This window comes from Stegostoma tigrinum, chromosome 40, assembly GCF_030684315.1.
Source record: "Stegostoma tigrinum isolate sSteTig4 chromosome 40, sSteTig4.hap1, whole genome shotgun sequence".
NCBI classification, from domain to species: Eukaryota; Metazoa; Chordata; class Chondrichthyes; order Orectolobiformes; family Stegostomatidae; genus Stegostoma; species Stegostoma tigrinum.
Genome location: NC_081393.1, coordinates 5187565 through 5204770, shown reverse-complemented (window position 1 = coordinate 5204770; position 17206 = coordinate 5187565). Strand labels below are relative to the sequence as shown.

The following is a 17206-nucleotide window of genomic DNA, read 5'->3' as shown; positions in this document are numbered from 1 at the left end:
ACTGCTTTCTGAATTCCACAGGCACCCCGCTGTCCTCATCCCAGCCCGAGATGGCCTACTGTGTATCCTTAAGAGTGTGAGCCCTGTTTCCTGCTCATTGGAAACATCCTTCCGGTGTCTGCCCTGTTTAATCTGCTGAGAATTTTCCAGGGTTCCTTGAGATCTTCCCCAACCCCCACCCTCTCCTTCTTAACTTCAGTGAACACAATCCTAACCAATCCAGAACAGAAACAAAGTTGCTGGAAAAGCTCAGCAGGTCTGGCAGCACCTGAACAGAGTTAACGTTTCGGGTCCGGTGACCGTTCCGAGCTGATCGAGTTTTGCCAGTGCAGGAATCCAGCTGGTGAACATGCTTTGCACTCTCTTAATCACCAGGCATCATCCTGAGAAAAGGATCTGCACAGAATAGTCCAGTTTTGGTCTCTCACCAAAACCCTGTACAATTGCAGCAAGGCATCGCTGCTCCTGTACTCGAGTGCTCTCACTATGAAAGCCAACACTAGGTATGTCTCCTTCACCGCTTGCAGAAGCTTTGGCAATATTACAAAAAAAACTAGTGTGGTAAGCAAAGCACACTTCTTTCTAGCTCTCCTTAAGCTCATAACCAGAGTCACAAAATATTTTTTAAGGCCTGATCATGGAGGGGGATATGCAGGAATGTAGACTTCAGGCTTAAATCAGATTGGTCATGGCCCCATTGAATAGTAGAGCAGGCTCGAGGGGCCGAATGGCCAACTCTCGTTCCTTGTTTTTATTTCTTTTTCACTGAGACGCTGAGCCAATAGGAAGCGCTGTTTGTCAGAAACTGCTGAAGGAAGGGTGAATGGAGTGGATGATTCAGTTCTTTCATTGTGAACCTTTGCCCTGACGAAGAGCTGGCTTTGTGACATTTTCCTCTAACTCCATCACACCCATACAACGCAGCCTTGTTCCTTTTACAACCCAGCCATCGCTTTTTGCTCGGGGGTTCCTTTGCAGAGAAATGACGAGAGAAAAATTGCTCCAGTTGCACACCTGAGTCACCACCCAGCCCTTCTGTCCTTTGAACTTGAACTATTCTCCTTTGGAAAATTCCTGGTCTTGCCCAGCTTTGAAATCCTGACCTTTTGAAGCACTGCCAGCTTGCGCCAGTTTCGTCGCTCGCCAATGCTCTGTTCCCCCCTGCTGTTTTCAGAGCAGGTGGGTAGACCAATTTGGAGAGTCTACACAGGAGCGAGGTGCATAGTGATGGAGAGGGGTGGGGGGGCTGCTGTTGGGTGAATGCGGCCTCAACTCCATGGAGCGCTCGAGCCAGCTGGTTCCGGGCAGAGAGCCCCTCTGTTCTCTGAGCTCTGACCCAGCTTTCCAAGGGACTGTCCCGTTGGGTGTGAGGCTACCCTGCAGTTGGGACGGAGGGGGTGGGATCGTGTCGGAGGATGCAGCATTAAACACGAGACCCTTGTTTCCTCCTGACAGCTCAGTTCTGCCGACAGAGTTCAGTAGCTGCAGCCACCTGCAACTACAGAAGTTTGTAGTGACCCATACAGCAACATGCCTCCGCGATACACCCGAGCAGGACGAGATTGTGGCGAGGCCGATCTGCGGGAATCGCTTCCTGGAGAGAGGGGAGGAGTGTGACTGTGGAACTCCGGAGGTAGGAAACTGGGCTTTATCACTCTAGGAGCCCATCGATAAAATCAGGACCGGATGGGGTCAACATGGGAAGGATGTTCCCCATGACTGACCAGTTCAGAACCAGGAGTTCCAGTCTAACGGTACAGGGTATGCCATTTAGAAGAGGAGATACAGCCTCACTCAGGCAGTTGGGAGTCAGTGGATTTCTTTGCCATATGTAAAGTGGCTGAGGTAAAAAAGGTTGCATATTTTCAAGAAGGAGTGAAGTATAATTCTTGTGGCTAAAGGGGTAAAGGGTCTGAAGAAACTGAGTTGGATGGTCATCCAGCCTCCTACTGAATGGTGCAGCAGGCTCAAATGGCCAAATGGCCAACTCCTGTTCCTTATTTCTGTGTTTCTCTGATTCCAAAATGATCTGGGAGAGACAGATAATGATCTGAAGGCAGCACGGTGGCTCAGTGGCTAGCACTGCTGCCTGACATCGCCTGGGACCCGGGTTCGATTCCAGCCTCGGGGTGACTGTCTGTGTGGAGTTTGCACATTCTCCCCGTGTCTGCGTGGGTTTCCTCCCCCAGTCCAAAGATGTGCAGGCTAGGGTGGTTTGGCCATGCTAAATTACCCATAGTGTCAGGGGATGTACAGGTCAGCTGGGCTAGCCATGGGAAATGCATGGCTACAGGGGTAGGGGGGGGGTTAGGTCTCAGAGGGTTGGCATGGCCTGAGAGGAAAGGGGCCAAGGACGAAGCAGCCAATGAGAGAGTGGTCACAATGTCCAGTAGTCCAATGGGCTGACAGCAGTTGAGAAGAAGCTGGAGAATGGATGTTTCTCACAGTGTTTTTGCCAAAATGTGGCAATGGTGTTTGACCATCCTGGTGTTTTGCTATCCACAGGAGTGCCTGAACCCATGCTGTGATGCTCAGACCTGCAGGCTACGAGAGGGAGTGCAATGTGCTGAAGGCACCTGCTGCCAGGAGTGTAAGGTACTTGTATTGACCTCGCAAAGGAGGAGAATTTCCCTTGTTCCTGATAACAAATCATTCCGTGCCATCCTCTTCCTATCTCCCCGACACTTTCCCCCACTCCCTTTCTCCCTCTACCATTCTCCCCCCTCCTTTCTCCCCCTCCATTTCCCTCCCTTTCTCTTTGTCCCTCTCCCCCTCCCTTTCTCCACTTCCATTTCCCTCCCTCCCTTTCTCTCCGTCCCTTTCTCCCTCTCCCTCCTCCTTTGTCCCACTCCGTTTCCTCCCTCCCTTTCTGTCCGTCCCTCATCCCCTCCCTTTCTCCCTCTCCATTTCCCTCCCTCCCTTTCTGTCCATCCCTCACCCCCTCCCTTTCTCCCTCTCCATTTCCCTCCCTCCCTTTCTCTCAGTCTCTCTCCCCCTCCCTTTCTCCCTCTCCATTTCCCTCTCTCCCTTTCCCTCTGTCCCTACCCCCCTCCCTTCATCCCGTTCCATTTCTCTCCCTCCCTTTCCCTCTGTCCCTACCCCCCTCCCTTCATCCCGTTCCATTTCCCTCCCTCCCTTTCTCTCCGTCCCTCTCCCCCTCCCTTTCTCCCTCTCCATTTCCCTCCCTCCCTTTCTCTCCGTCCCTCTCCCCCTCCTTTCTCCCTCTCCATTTCCCTCCCTCCCTTTCTCTCCATCCCTCTCCCCCTCCCTTTCTCCCTCTCCATTTCCCTCCCTCCCTTTCTCTCCGTCCCTCTCCCCCTCCCTTTCTCCCTCTCCATTTCCCTCCCTCCCTTTCTGTCCGTCCCACACCCCCTCCCTTTCTGCCTCTCCATTTCCCTCTCTCCCTTTCTCTCCATCCCTCTCCCCCTCACCTTTCTCCCTCTCCACTTCTCTCCCTCCCTTTCTCTCTGTCCTTCTCCCCCTCCCTTCATCCCGCTCCATTTCCCTCCCTCCCTTTCTGTCCGTCCCTCCCCCCCTCCCTTTCTGCCTCTTCATTTCCCTCTCTCCCTTTCTCTCCATCCCTCTCCCCCTCACCTTTCTCCCTCTCCACTTCTCTCCCTCCCTTTCTCTCTGTCCCTCTCCCCCTCCCTTCATCCCGCTCCATTTCCCTCCCTCCCTTTCTCTCCGTCCCTCACCCCCTCACCTTTCTCCCTCTCCATTTCCCTCTCTCCCTTTCTCTCTGTCCCTCTCCCCCTCTCTTTCTCCCGCTCCATTTCCCTCCCTCCCTTTCTTTCCGCCCCTCACCCCCTCCCTTTCTCCCCCTCCCTTTCTCCCCCTCCCTTTCTCCCTCCTGTTCCCACTTCCTTTCCTCCCTTACCCCCCTTCCCCTCCTTTCTCCCCTCTCTTTTTCCCTGTGCCTTTCTCAAACAGAGATGACTGATGCAGAACACACAGCATCTGTTGCCCTTCCCCCACCTCCAGCTCTCTCGCCCCCATTTGGGCCTGTAACCGTTTTGATTTGAACACATTCCTGTCCTTACAATATCTCTTCGTTTCAATATTTCTCATTTCTGATACGCATCTTCTTTACCGTGCGCACGTTCCTGCAACAGGTCTCTCTTTCCTAATCTGTCAGCCTCTCTTTGCATCTGCAAAACATTGCATTCCTACCTTTGCACGCTGGCCCCTCTGTCAGTGTTGACTGTGATCGCTATCAGAAAGCAGTCCGGGCATTCTGATTTCAACTCCCCCTCACTAAGTGACTGTATCCTTTGAAGTGTGGGTCACGGGGACCTGATCAAATCTGCTTTCCTCCCTGGACGCTAGTACAAGGCAGCAGGCTCGTTGTGCCGGAGAGCGAAGGATGAATGCGACCTTGGGGAGACCTGTGATGGCAGGTCAGGCCGTTGCCCTGAAGATTCGTTCCGCCTCAACGGGACTCCATGTAAGAGAAATACAAGTTTCTGTTACAATGGCAAGTGTCCAACTCACCAGGACCAGTGCGTCTCTTTCTGGGGAACAGGTAAGTTTAAAACCTTCAGAGCGTCAAAGAGGAGACAAAGTTGACGAGCCCCTCGGTCCATGGCCTTGCTGCGTCCCAGTGCCTCTGCCAGTCCAGAGTTTCCACCTGGATCAGCAAACAGCTGGCCGGTGAAAATATTCTCCCCCCACGTCCTCACCACGGGAAGAGGTATCTTCTGGGAGAGGATGGTGATTCTGCGGAACTCCCTGTCACGGAGGGCCGTGGAGGCCCATGTCATTGAGCGCCAACATAAAAAGATGGGGCCAACCCGATGGGCCGAACGGCCCGATTCAGCTCCATTATCTTAAGGCCCCGCTATTTCTTCGACCAACCACTCTGACTCAGCGGGGAGATAGGTCTGTCCTGTTCAAGCCACTCATTATATTGTCCACCTCCATTGGAGACATCCCTCAGCCTCCTGGGTTCCAGACAGTCAACAATGCCAGCCAGTCTGATTTTTCCTCATCACTGCAGTTTTCCAACCCTGGAAACATTCTCCCCCATACTCTCCCGACAACAGTCATGTCCTTGCTGTCATGTGGTGACCAGAACTGTGCAGGGAGCTAGCCCACCATTCCATCCCTGCTCACCCGCTGAGGAAAAGCATCCCAAACGTCTCCTTTCTCCCTTCCCCATCTCTCCCTTCAGGGGATCCTGTGCATGCCCTTCACGTAATTCCAGAAACGTATACAGCTTGAACATAGGCCGCTGGTCGTAAGGAAAACGAGCAGCAGCAGGCCATTTGGCCCATCAAGAGTGCTCTGCCCGCTTGTGACCTCGGCCCCAATTCCCTGCCTGCTCCCCAACAACTCACTCAGGCCTGTCCCTTCGGGGGACATCAGCAGGCTCGCTGCTGTCACTGTGCCTTGAGTTGTACAGCAGTGACTGAGGCCTTTCTCTCCATCCGGCCTGTGCCAGCTCTTTGCGAGAGCATACCACATGAGGCCCACCCATTCCCTACAGCTCTGCGAACACTGCCTCCTGACGGAATCGCCTCTGAGTCACCTTGTTTTCATCGTTCCAGATAGCACACTCCAGGGAACAATTCTACTCCTCATCTCCCCGGTAACAGCATCACCGTGCTGACCAAGTGTTGCAACAGTGACCAATCTGATGTGATCAAAAAAAATGATTTCAAAAGCAGAATGTAACTGTGCTGATCATTTCATATTTACAATAATTAGGGAAGGAAGCCAACCCTGAACAAGGAAGGAAGTGCTGACTACCAGTAGTTACAGAACATTACAGCGATAATTTTGTGTAAATTTTATGATCATTGTGAAACAGCAGGAATTTCACAACTCTCAGGCCAGCATCTGGGAAGCTGAAGGGTCTCGTGGCGATGGATTTGCAGAAGGATATACGAGAACCTGTGGAGCAGAGTGAGGGATGAGTGGAGAATCTGCAAAATAAAATTCCCAGTGCAACTGTTCCTATGTTCATTCAGTGCTATGTTTAATGAAGGTTCCAGCAGGCTTAGGGAATCGACAAGAGTGTAGCCAGGTCGAGTTAGGTTCAAACATCATCCGTGGTCATGTTGAATGACAGGACAGTCCTGAAGGGCCGAGTGGCCTCTTCCTGCAGGCTCAGATGGCTCCCATCTCTGACTTCAGTGATTGAGTGCTGCAGTGTTTTCACTTCATGTCAAACTTCACGTTGGCTTCATTGGGACAGCTCATTCTGATCAACATCAACATTTCTCTTTCAACAGCCGCCCAGTCAGGCCCATTGATTTGCTACGAAAGAAACAAACAGGGCGATGAGTACGGCTACTGTCGGAAGACAGCGTCTGGTTTTCAAGGATGTGCTAAACAGTAAGTGACCAGGAGCATGAGGGTCATTCCATCTCCTGGCTTCATCTTTTTAGGAATCACTTGCGGTGCGAATTGCTGTGCATGCCAACATTTATTGTCTTGAGGCCAATGTTCCATCACATGAGTGAACCAAAAGGGCTTTTGTAGCAATCGATCATGGTTAACACTGTATTTTTGTTTTGCTGGATTCCAGTTTCCATCTGCCGCTGTGTGATTCTAACCCATGACCCCCTGGATTCACCTGGCCTCTGGATTATGAATCAGGTGGCATTTATATCCCTCGTCCAGTGCCAACTTGCAGTTGGTAGCTCAGTACTATCCATGGACTTCAGTTTCACTGCTCCGCTGCCATCGGTATCAGAGCAGCCAGACATACCCCACCATCGCCAGTGCTCCCTTCACTGTTTAGCTCCATGTTTTCTCTTTGAAATGCCCTGCTGCTTTTGAGTTTTCTTTTCAACTCATAGACAGATAGAGCACAAAAACAGACAGGTTCATCTCGTCCACACCAACCAGACATCCTAAATTAATCTAGTGATAATGGGAACTGCAGATGCTGGAGAATCCAAGATAATAAAATGTGAGGCTGGATGAACACAGCAGGCCAAGCAGCATCTCAGGAGCACAAAAGCTGACGTTTCGGGCCTAGACCCTTCATCAGAGAGGGGGATGGGGTGAGGGTTCTGGAATAAATAGGGAGAGAGGGGGAGGCGGACTGAAGATGGAGAGAAAAGAAGATAGGTGGAGAGGAGAGTATAGGTGGGGAGGTAGGGAGGGGATAGGTCAGTCCAGGGAAGACGGACAGGTCAAGGAGGTGGGATGAGGTTAGTAGGTAGGAGATGGAGGTGTGGCTTGGGGTGGGAGGATGGGATGGGTGAGAGGAAGAACAGGTTAGGGAGGCAGAGACAGAGATAATGGGAACTGCAGATGCTGGAGATTCCAAGATAATAAAATGTGAGGCTGGATGAACACAGCAGGCCAAGCAGCATCTCAGGAGCACAAAAGCTGACGTTTCGGGCCTAGACCCTTCATCAGATGAAGGGTCTAGGCCCGAAACGTCAGCTTTTGTGCTCCTGAGATGCTGCTTGGCCTGCTGTGTTCATCCAGCCTCACATTTTATTATCAGGGAGGCAGAGACAGGCTGGGCTGGTTTTGGGATGCAGTGGGGGGAGGGGAAGAGCTGGGCTGGTTGTGTGGTGCAGTGGGGGGAGGGGACGAACTGGGCTGGTTTAGGGATGCGGTGGGGGAATTAATCTAGTCCCGTTTACCAGCATTCGGCTCATATCCCTCTAAACCCTTTCTATTCATATTCCCGTCCAAATACCTTTTAAATGCTGTAATTGTACCAGCCCCCAGCACTTCCTCTGGCAGCTCATTCCATACACACACCGCCCTCTGTGTGAAAAAGTTACTCCCCCAGGTCCCTTTTAAATCTTTCCCCTCTTACCTTATACCTATGACCTCTAGTTTTGGACTCCCCCACCGTGGGGAAAATACCCCTGCTATTCACCCTATCCACGCCCCTCATGATTTTTTAAACCTCTGTAAAGTCACCCCCTCAGTCTCAGACACTCCAGGGAAAATAGCCCCAGCCTATTCAGCCCCTCCCTGTAGCTCAAACCCTCCAACCCTGGCAACATCAATGTAAATTTTTCTGATCCTATTCAAGTTTCACAACAACTTTCCTAGAGCAGGGAGACCAGAATTGAAACCAGTCTTCCAGAAGCGGCCGAACCAATATTCTGTACTGATCTCCGAATGCCTATTTTCAATGCACAGATAGCAGGAACTGCCGATGCTGGAGAATCTGAGATAACACGGTCTGAAGCTGGATGAACACTGCAAGCCCAGCAGCATCAGAATCACCTTCCCCTCCCTCACTTCTGGAGAAGGGTCTAGACTCAAAACCCACCGACTCCCACAGCTACCTGGAATACACCTCCTCCCACCCACCTTCCTGCAAAAATTCCATCCCCTATTCCCAATTCCTCCACCTCCGCCGCACCTGCTCCCAAGATAAGGCATTCCCATCCCAGATGTCCAAGTTCTTCAAGGACCGCAACCTTCCCCCCACAGTGGTTGAGAACGCCCTTGACCGCGTCTCCCGCATTTCCCGCAACACATCCCTCACACCCCGCCCCCGCCACAACCGCCCAAAGAGGATCCCCCTCGTTCTCACACACCACCCCACCAACCTCCGGATACAACACAACATCGTCCGACACTTCCGCCTTCTACAATCCAACCTTACCACTAAAGACATTTTTTCCATCCCCACCCTTGTCTGCCTTCCGGAGAGACCACTCTCTCCATGACTCCCTTGTCCGCTCCACACTGCCCTCCAACCCCACCACACCCGGGACCCTCCCCTGCAACCGCAGGAAGTGCTACACTTGCCCCCACACCTCCTCCCTCACCCCCATCCCAGGCCCCAGGATGACTTTCCACATCAAGCAGATGTTCACCTGCACATCTGCCAATGTGGTATACTGTATCCACTGTACCCGGTGTGGCTACCTCTTCATTGGGGAAACCAAGTGGAGGCTTGGGGGCCGCTTTGCAGAACACCTCCGCTGAGTTCGCAACAAACAACTGCACCTCCCAGTCGCAAACCATTTCCACTCCCCCTCCCATTCTCTAGATGACATGTCTATCATGGGCCTCCTGCACTGCCACAATGATGCCACCCGAAGGTTGCAGGAACAGCAACTCATATTCCGCCTGGGAACCCTGCAGCCCAATGGTATCAATGTGGATTTTACCAGCTTCAAAATCTCCCCTTCCCCCACTGCATCCCAAAACCAGCCCAGCTCATCCCCTCCCCCTACTGCATCCCAAAACCAGCTTGTCCCCGCCTCCCTAACCTGTTCTTCCTCTCACCTATCCCCTCCTCCCACCTCAAGCAACACCTCCATTTCCTACCTCCTGACCTCATCCCATCCCCTTGACCTGTCCGTCCTCCCCGGACTGACTTATCCCCTCCCTACCTCCCCACCTATACTCTCCTCTCCACCTATCTTCTTTACTCTCCATCTTCGGTCTGCCTCCCCCTCTCTCCCTATTTATTCCAGTTCCCTCTCCCCATTCCCCTCTCTGATGAAGGGTCTAGGCCCGAAACGTCAGCTTTTGTGCTCCTGAGATGCTGTTTGTCCTGCTGTGTTCATCCAGCTCCACACTTTGTTACTCTAGACCCAAAATGTCAGCTTTCCTGCTCTTCTGATGCTCCCTGGCCCACTGTGTTCATCCAGCTCCACACCTTGTTATCTGCTACATTCAATACACTGACGAATGAAGGTAAGCACACCAGTCGCTTTGCTCATTCCACTGTCTACCTGTGACTCCACCTTCAAGGAACGATGAACCTGCACCCCAAGGTTTCTTTGATCGACAACACTCCCCAGAGTCCTACTATTTATTGTATAAGTCCTACCCTTTATGCTTTCTAAGACCACCAGCACCACCTCCTCTGTAAAATGGAGACTTTTCAAGACATCACTGCTTATTTCTCCAAGTTCTCTACCTTCCATTTCCGTCTCTGCAGGAAACACGAGCACAAAATTCTCATTTAGTATTTGTCCCTCTCCTGCGGTTCTACGCATAGGCAGCCTTGCTGATCTTTTAGGGGCCCTTTTCTCTCCCTAGGTACTGTTTTGTCCTTAATCTATTTGTCGAATCCCTTTGGATTCTCCTTAACCCTATTTGCCAAAGCCATCTCCTGTCCCCTTCTTGCTCCCCTGACTTCCCTCTTAAATGTACTCCTACTGCCCTCATACTCCTCATGATATTTACCCTGATCCTTATTGTCGATGCCTGCTATATGCCTTCCTCCTTTCTTGATCAGAGCCTCAATTTCTCTCGTCATCCAACAGTCCCTACACCTACCAGCCTTGCCGTTCACACTAGCCGGAACACACTGTCACTGAGCTCTTGTTATCCCATGTTTGAAGGCCTCCCACCTGTGACTCGCCTCTCCCAGCCAACTTCTGAAAGTTCTTGCCTCATCAATTATTCCAATTGAGAACTTTAACTTTTAGATCCGGTCAAACCTTTTCAATCTCTATTTGAAACTTAAAAGAATTATGATCACAAAGAGCTCCCTCACTGACACCTTGATCAGTCATCGCAACATCAGACCCATCACACCCCGGTAATGATCTCCTACAACCTCTTCCGTCAGCAGGAGATACAGAAGCTGGAACACACACAAGGGCAGGTTCAGGAGCAGCTTCTTTCCGGCCATTATCAGACTGTTGAATGGCCTCTGTAGCCTCAAATAATGCTGATCTTGCTAATGTTGGTCTGGCTTAGCACATGCCCTGTACAATATAACCTGAATGCCTCTGTCCAGGTCTTTTTGACCTGTACATCCTTTGCTTACTATGATCTGCCTGTACCGCGTGTCAACAAACCTTTTCACTGTACTGGTGACAATAAGATAAATCCATCAACCAACTTTCCCTGCCTTATTTCCCAAGCAGGTCAAGTTTTGCTCCTTTGCGCGTAGGCACACCCACAGACTGATCAGGAGAATCTTCTTTTGCGCTGTTAATAAATTTCTCTCCAACCAAGCCCCAAGCCCTTAATGCTACGCCAGTCTCAGCCTATGTTTGGAAAGTTAAAATCCTCTGTTGTAAACACCCTGTTATTTTTACAGGTAACAGGTCTCCTTACAAATTTGCTTCTCAATTTCCCACTGACGAGTGAGGGGCCTACAGTACAATCCCAAAAAAAGTGATCTTCCCTTCCTTAGTTCTCAGTTCCACCTGAGTGACTTCCATGGACATATTCCCAGCAATACACTCCTTAATTGGAGCAGTTATGTTGTCCCTCATCAAAAATGCCGCACCCTGTTCCCTCTTGCCCTCACCCCCTTTACAATCCTTCCTATAGCACCTATACCCTTGAACCTGAAGCTACCAGTCCTGCCCTTCCCATCAGAAATGGGAGGGGTCTAGGCCCAAAATATCAGCTTTCCTGCTCCTCTGATGCTGCTTGGCCTGCTGTGTTCATCCAGCTCTACACCTTGTTATCTCAGATTCTCCAGCATCTGCAGTTCCCATTATCTTTGCCCTTCCATGAGCCATGTTTCTATCATAGTTATTGATACCTCAGTGCCCATGTTCCCAGAAATGACCCGAGTTCATCCATCTCACGTATCAGGTCTCTTGCATTGGAATAAGTGCAGTTTGATGTATCCATCTCACCTCATTCTCAGCCTTGCTCGTGCCTGCCTTGAATCTTTGATTTGCTTCTGTTCTCAACTCCTCGGACTAATCTCTTTTCCCACTATCTCTTTGGAGCATGGTTTATCCCCATGGCAGTATTCGGGCTGCTGAGCAGTAATATCCTGGGATATCCTGTCCAGTCCAGCCCCCACCACTCCCCACCCCCTCCATTCCAGCCTCAAACCTCAGTCAAATGTCTTTGTGCCTTAGCCCCTCCTTAACTCTGCCACTGGATCTCTCCAGACCCCACAATCCCCCAAGATTACAGTGCTCCTACCAGATCAGGCCTTACAGCCCACCTTTGAGTTCCTTTGCCCTGACTCAGCTATCGTGTTCCCTTGACTCAGACTTTCGAACCAATGACCAATTCCATCTCGAAGGGCAAGGGCAGCAGACACATGAGAACACCACCCCCCCACCAACCCCACCCACCCCCCGCGCCCCCCCCCAGCCCCTGCAAGTTCCCCTCTGACCCACTCACCATCCCGGCTTGGAAATATATCGCCGTTCCTTCACTGTCGCTGGGTCAACATCCTGGAATTCCCTCCCTAAGAGCATTTTGGGCCAACCTACAGCGCACGGACTGCAGAGGTTCAAGAAGGCAGCTTACCCCCACCTTCTCAAGATTGGGGGGGGGGGGGGTGCGGGGGCGGGCATCTAGGGACAGGACAGTAAATTTGGGCCTAGCCTGTGAGATCCAAATTCCCAAGAACAAATGAAGTCCCGAGCACTGTACTTCCCCCACCCACCCGCCCGCCCAGATCCGGGCCTCCCCTCTACCACATCCTCCTCCAGGAATGTGGTTTTTGTAAATCCTACCTCTTTGATACTTTCTATGACCACACTCCGATGCAGTGAATCACAATGCGTTCCTACTTAGAGAAGCTGCTCAACACTTGTTGATTGCCTCCGGCCTTTGTAAGGTGAGATAAGCAACGTCTTTTGTGTGTTATCGGCAAGAATTTTTCAGCGCAGTTTGACCGGTTGTAATCATGCAATCAAACGCTCTTTGGAATTCCTATCAAAGACTTCAATTATTAAGCAGGCCCAGGCACATCCTCTGCTAAACTGCTTCCAGGCCCCAAACACTTGCTGAAAATGTATTTCCTGATAATCTCAGTTCGGAACACTGAAAACAAAAACAGTAGGATAAATTAAATCTTCCTCTCCAACTAATGCAAATGTGGATGCTGGAAATTGGAAATAACGATAGAAATTGCTGGATGAACTCAGATGAGACTCGAAATGTCAACTTTGTTTTGCTCCCTGCACAGACGGTGCCAGAGCTGTTGAGTTTCTCCAGCAATTTCTCACTCCCCTCGCCAGGGCATTTTGCAGTCTGTCGTTTGTGGAGTTGATCAGAACCCTGGGAAGTGATGCTGTTGCCCCACCCCTAGCACTGATCCTCAAAGGTAGCCTCAATTCGGGAATGGTATCCAATGATTTTGGTCTGAGCTCAATGGTGACAAGTGTGCCCAGAAGTAAAAAGCACAACTTTGATCAGAGACTCAGAAAAGATTGACCGGGATGTTGCTGGGAATGGAGGGCTTCAGCTAAAGGCAGAGGATGGATAAGCTGGGACTTCTTTCACTGGAGCGTAGGAAGTTGAGAGCCGACGTTATAGAGTTAAAACTCATGAGGGGCAGAGATAAGGTGAATGACAACAGCCTGTTTCCCCAGGTGAAGGATTTCCAGATGAGGGTGAGAGGAGGAGGATTTAAAAAGAACGCAAGGGACAATTTTTTCACACGGAGTGTTCATGTATGGAATGAGGGGATGGATGCGGGCGCAGTCACATCATTTAAAAGGAATAAGAACAGTTTGGAGGGAGATGGGCCAATTGTAGGCAGCTGCTAATAGTTTAATTTGGGATTATGGTCAGCATGGACTGGTTGGACCGAAGGGTCTGTTTCTGAGCTGTATGACTCTGTGACTCAGTAGCACTGCTGCAGCGAGACTTCGGTTTGCTGGGGTCAGCCTGGTGAAATGGCCAACAGGCAGCGAGGGGAAGCCCAGACCTTGAGGAATGAACACTTGGAGGAACGGTTCACCACTTCCTCGCTGTGTCTGTGACCTCGGAGCGGTTCTCCATCAGGTGTTGTGGAGCAGCTTCACAGCGAGAGAGTTGAATATTTGGGCCACAGTCAATTCAATTATTTCAAACATGTCACAACATAACTGAGAGCAATCTGCCTCGTTTTTGACTTTGTCCAAGCCACTTCCAACAGCTCCCCAACCATATGAGAACCGCTGACTGCCTTTTCTGAAATCCATTCCCATTGATGGGGTTTAGCCCCGAGGGACTCCATGATGAGCATGTGGATTTGTTGGTGGAAGTACAAGCTCAGCATTCTGGGATGCCGACTGGATATCTGTGAACCTCCCAGGATTTTGCACTTGTTCTTCATCCTCAGAGCTTAGTAGATGAGGTGAGAATTTACCGGCATCTCAACACGCTGACGCTAGCATCTCTCTGGAATGTTCCGTAGCTAAGCATATCCACTTTGGTCTTGTGAAGCAAGCTGGGCACTCAGTCTCAGTGAACTTCCACAGTTCACAAACAAGAAGGCATCTATTTGACTCATGCATTGGACAAGGGGTTGCCAGCTGGGCCCAGCATTTATTGCCCCGTCCCTAGTTGCCCCTTGAGAAGGTGGGGGTGAGCTGCCTTGTTGAACCGCTGCAGTGCTCCTGCTGTGGGTTGATCCACAATGCCCCTTAGGGAGGGAATTCCAGGATTTTGACCCAGTGATGCTGAAGGAAGGGGGGTGTATTTCCAAGTCAGTGGAACAGAGGGGAACTTGCAGAGAATGGTTTCGCCCTGTATCTTTCAATAAATGGTTGAATTTTTGCTGCTGGCTGATGCACGACCGTTGGAATTACTTTCCCAGTTCTAGTTGAAATGGTGCCCAAGGGACTTGGTGTATTTTTCGGCCCTTCATGAGCTCTCTGCTGGGACTTCAGGTCAAGGTCTGAGCCTGATGTAGCACCTCCAGTGTTGTAGAGCCCATCGCGTGAGGGAGCGATGCACTGTCTCAATGAGACAGCACATCACTCCCTGACTCCCTGCCCAAAACAGCTCCACGGGGTTGGGGGGAGAGAGAGGAGAACAGGAAGACCCCATTCAGCCTGTCGAGCTTGTTGGACCGCTCCGTTCTCATCGGGTAAGCTTTTCGGCCTCTTGATATCACCTCCCAGTCTTGGGACCGTGTCCCTTCATCCGCTCAGCCAACAGGAACTTCTCAGTCTGTCTAGTCCGACCACAGTTTTGTTTTATTTGCGGGGTTGGTGGGGGAAGAGCATCGGTGATTTGCTCTTCCCTTGCTGGCTGAGTCAATGAGGTGAAATAACTGTGCGGAGGGGGTGTGTAGCGTGACTGCCCATCACTTGTAATGTTCTCCCACCTCAATCGACAGGGATATCATGTGTGGACAACTGAACTGTGTTGGTGGGAACAATCAGCAGTCAGGCTTTAGCTACGGCACAATCAGCTTCGGAAGGACTGTTTGCCGAGTTATACTAGATCGAGCTGGAAATGCTGGCCTGGTGCAAAATGGAACTAAGTGCGGAGCCAACAAGGTAATGGGAGCGAGTGGGCTCAATGACTGATTCGTGGATAGCTCTGGGAATGTCTGGGATCTGATCCCAACAGGTTCACAGCTGTACTATTCTGAGTGGGGCCATCATGGAATCACAGTGTATCCACACTTTTGGAGGTAATTCTATTGATTCATTCTGTCATGGAATTGTAAAGTCCCTGCAGTGTGGAGCCAGGCCATTCGGTCCATCAGATCCACACCAACCCTCCAAAGAGCATCCCACCCAGAAGCATACTCCTCCCTCCCCACTCTATCCCTGTATTTCCCATAGCCAACCCACATCCTTGACACCATGGGCAATTTAGCATGGCCGATCCACCTAGCCTGCACATCTTTGGACTGCGGGAGGAAACCGGAGCACCCGGAGGAAACCCACGCAGACATGGGGAGAATGTGCAAACTCCTCACAGACAGTTACCCGAGGGTGGAATCGAACCTGGGTCCCTGGCGCTGTGAGGCAGCGTCTCAGAGTCAACCACATGACCATGGGTCTGGAGTTACGTGTAGTCCAGAACGGCACATTTCCTTCCTTGAACAAATTGAGTGAACTGGATTGCAGTTTCAGCTTCCAGAATCCATGCTCCAAATTTTCATTCAATTCAAATTTGATCAGCTGTGGTGATGGGATACGACCGGCTGTCAGAGGGCATTAGCTGGGAGTTCTTAATCCAGTGAAGTGACCATCACACCGCGGTCTCGCCGATTGGTTGTTTGGCCCATCTAGCTGTGCTGGTTCAGCCCCTCACCCTGCTTGCGTATCTGCCTGGGCAGCTTTGATTCAGAATGAGTGAGGTTCTGCCAGCCTTTAGCTGGAGCTTTCTGCGAGCCTCACAGCAGGCCGAGCCGCCCAGCTCCCCCTCCAGATCTCCCTGCAGCGGCCCGAAGTGTCGGAGTGCCAGTGGGTGGGAGTCAGGAACTCTCTGTCGAAGTAGGGTGGCACGGTGGTTAGCGCTGCAGCCTCACAGCGCCAGGGACCTGGGTTCGATTCCCGCTTCGGGAGACTGTCTGTGTAGAGTTTGCACATGCTCCCCGTGTCTGTGTGGGTTTCCTCCGGGTGCTCCGGTTTCCTCCCACAGTCCAAAGATGTGCAGGCTAGGTGGATTGGCCATGCTAAATTGCCGGTAGTTTTCAGGGGTGCGTAGATTAGGTGGGTTGTAGGGGGATGGGTGTGGGTGGGATGCTCTGAGATTTGGTGCGAACTTGTTGGGATGAAGGCCCTGTTCCCACACTGTAAGGGTTCTATGATAACTTCTATTCTATGATCCTCTCTCTTGTAAACCTTTTTGTGAGATCGCCTGCACTGCTCTGTGTGAACTTCTCCAATCTCTCTGTCCTTCCTTAGAGACAGCAAGAACTGCCGATGATGGAGTCAGAGATAACACAGTGTGGAGCTGGAGGAACGCAGCAGGCCAGGCAGCATCAGGGGAGCAGGAAAGCTGACGTTTCGGGTCAAGACCCTTCCTCAGAATTGGAAATTTTCTGAAGAAGGGTCCCGACCCAAAACGTCAGCTTTCCGGCCCCCCTGATGCTGCCCAGCCTGCTGTGTTCCTCCAGCTCCTCACTGTGTTGTCTCCGTCCTTCCCTGTCCTCTCTCACTGAGACAGGGTATTGGGGGTTAGTGGTCCCATCCCAGTTGGGTCACTGAGAGACATGAGTTTTGGTGGCTTTTCCAGGCAACGCCTCGGAGCGAATCAGCGACTGGTTTTTCCCGGTGTGGGGTGCCCATCTGAGTGAGATGGGGGGGATGGGTGCGGTAGGTTTGTGTTTTTCACTGCTGTGTCAGGTCCTCGTCATCGATGTCCGCGTGATCAGCTCCTCTGACGATGCGAACCTCAGTCACGACTGTGCCCCCCCCCGCAATTCTTTCTGCCCTCTCTTCCAGATGTGTGTGAACTCCAAGTGTACTGGTGTGCCACTTGTCGATGACTGTTCCAGCAAGTGCCCACCATACGCGGTAAGACAGCTAACTCACTTGTGCCGGTTTGCGCCAACGTCCCTTCGAGCCGTGGTGTGCCATGGTGAAACCGAAGCTGCCCGGCCTTTCGG

At 51.4% G+C, this 17206-nt stretch overlaps 1 protein-coding gene across 1 annotated transcript in view; it reads left to right on the top strand.

Moving 5' to 3' along the window:
• Nucleotides 1-17206, top strand: part of LOC125447955 (zinc metalloproteinase-disintegrin-like crotastatin) — a 66062-nt gene that overhangs the window by 32378 nt on the left and 16478 nt on the right. The window contains exons 12-17 of the mRNA XM_059641128.1: nucleotides 1456-1633; nucleotides 2506-2595; nucleotides 4327-4522; nucleotides 6234-6336; nucleotides 14978-15140; nucleotides 17043-17114. Of these exons, the coding sequence (XP_059497111.1) occupies nucleotides 1456-1633; nucleotides 2506-2595; nucleotides 4327-4522; nucleotides 6234-6336; nucleotides 14978-15140; nucleotides 17043-17114 (802 nt within the window). The remainder of the gene's footprint in view (nucleotides 1-1455; nucleotides 1634-2505; nucleotides 2596-4326; nucleotides 4523-6233; nucleotides 6337-14977; nucleotides 15141-17042; nucleotides 17115-17206) is intronic.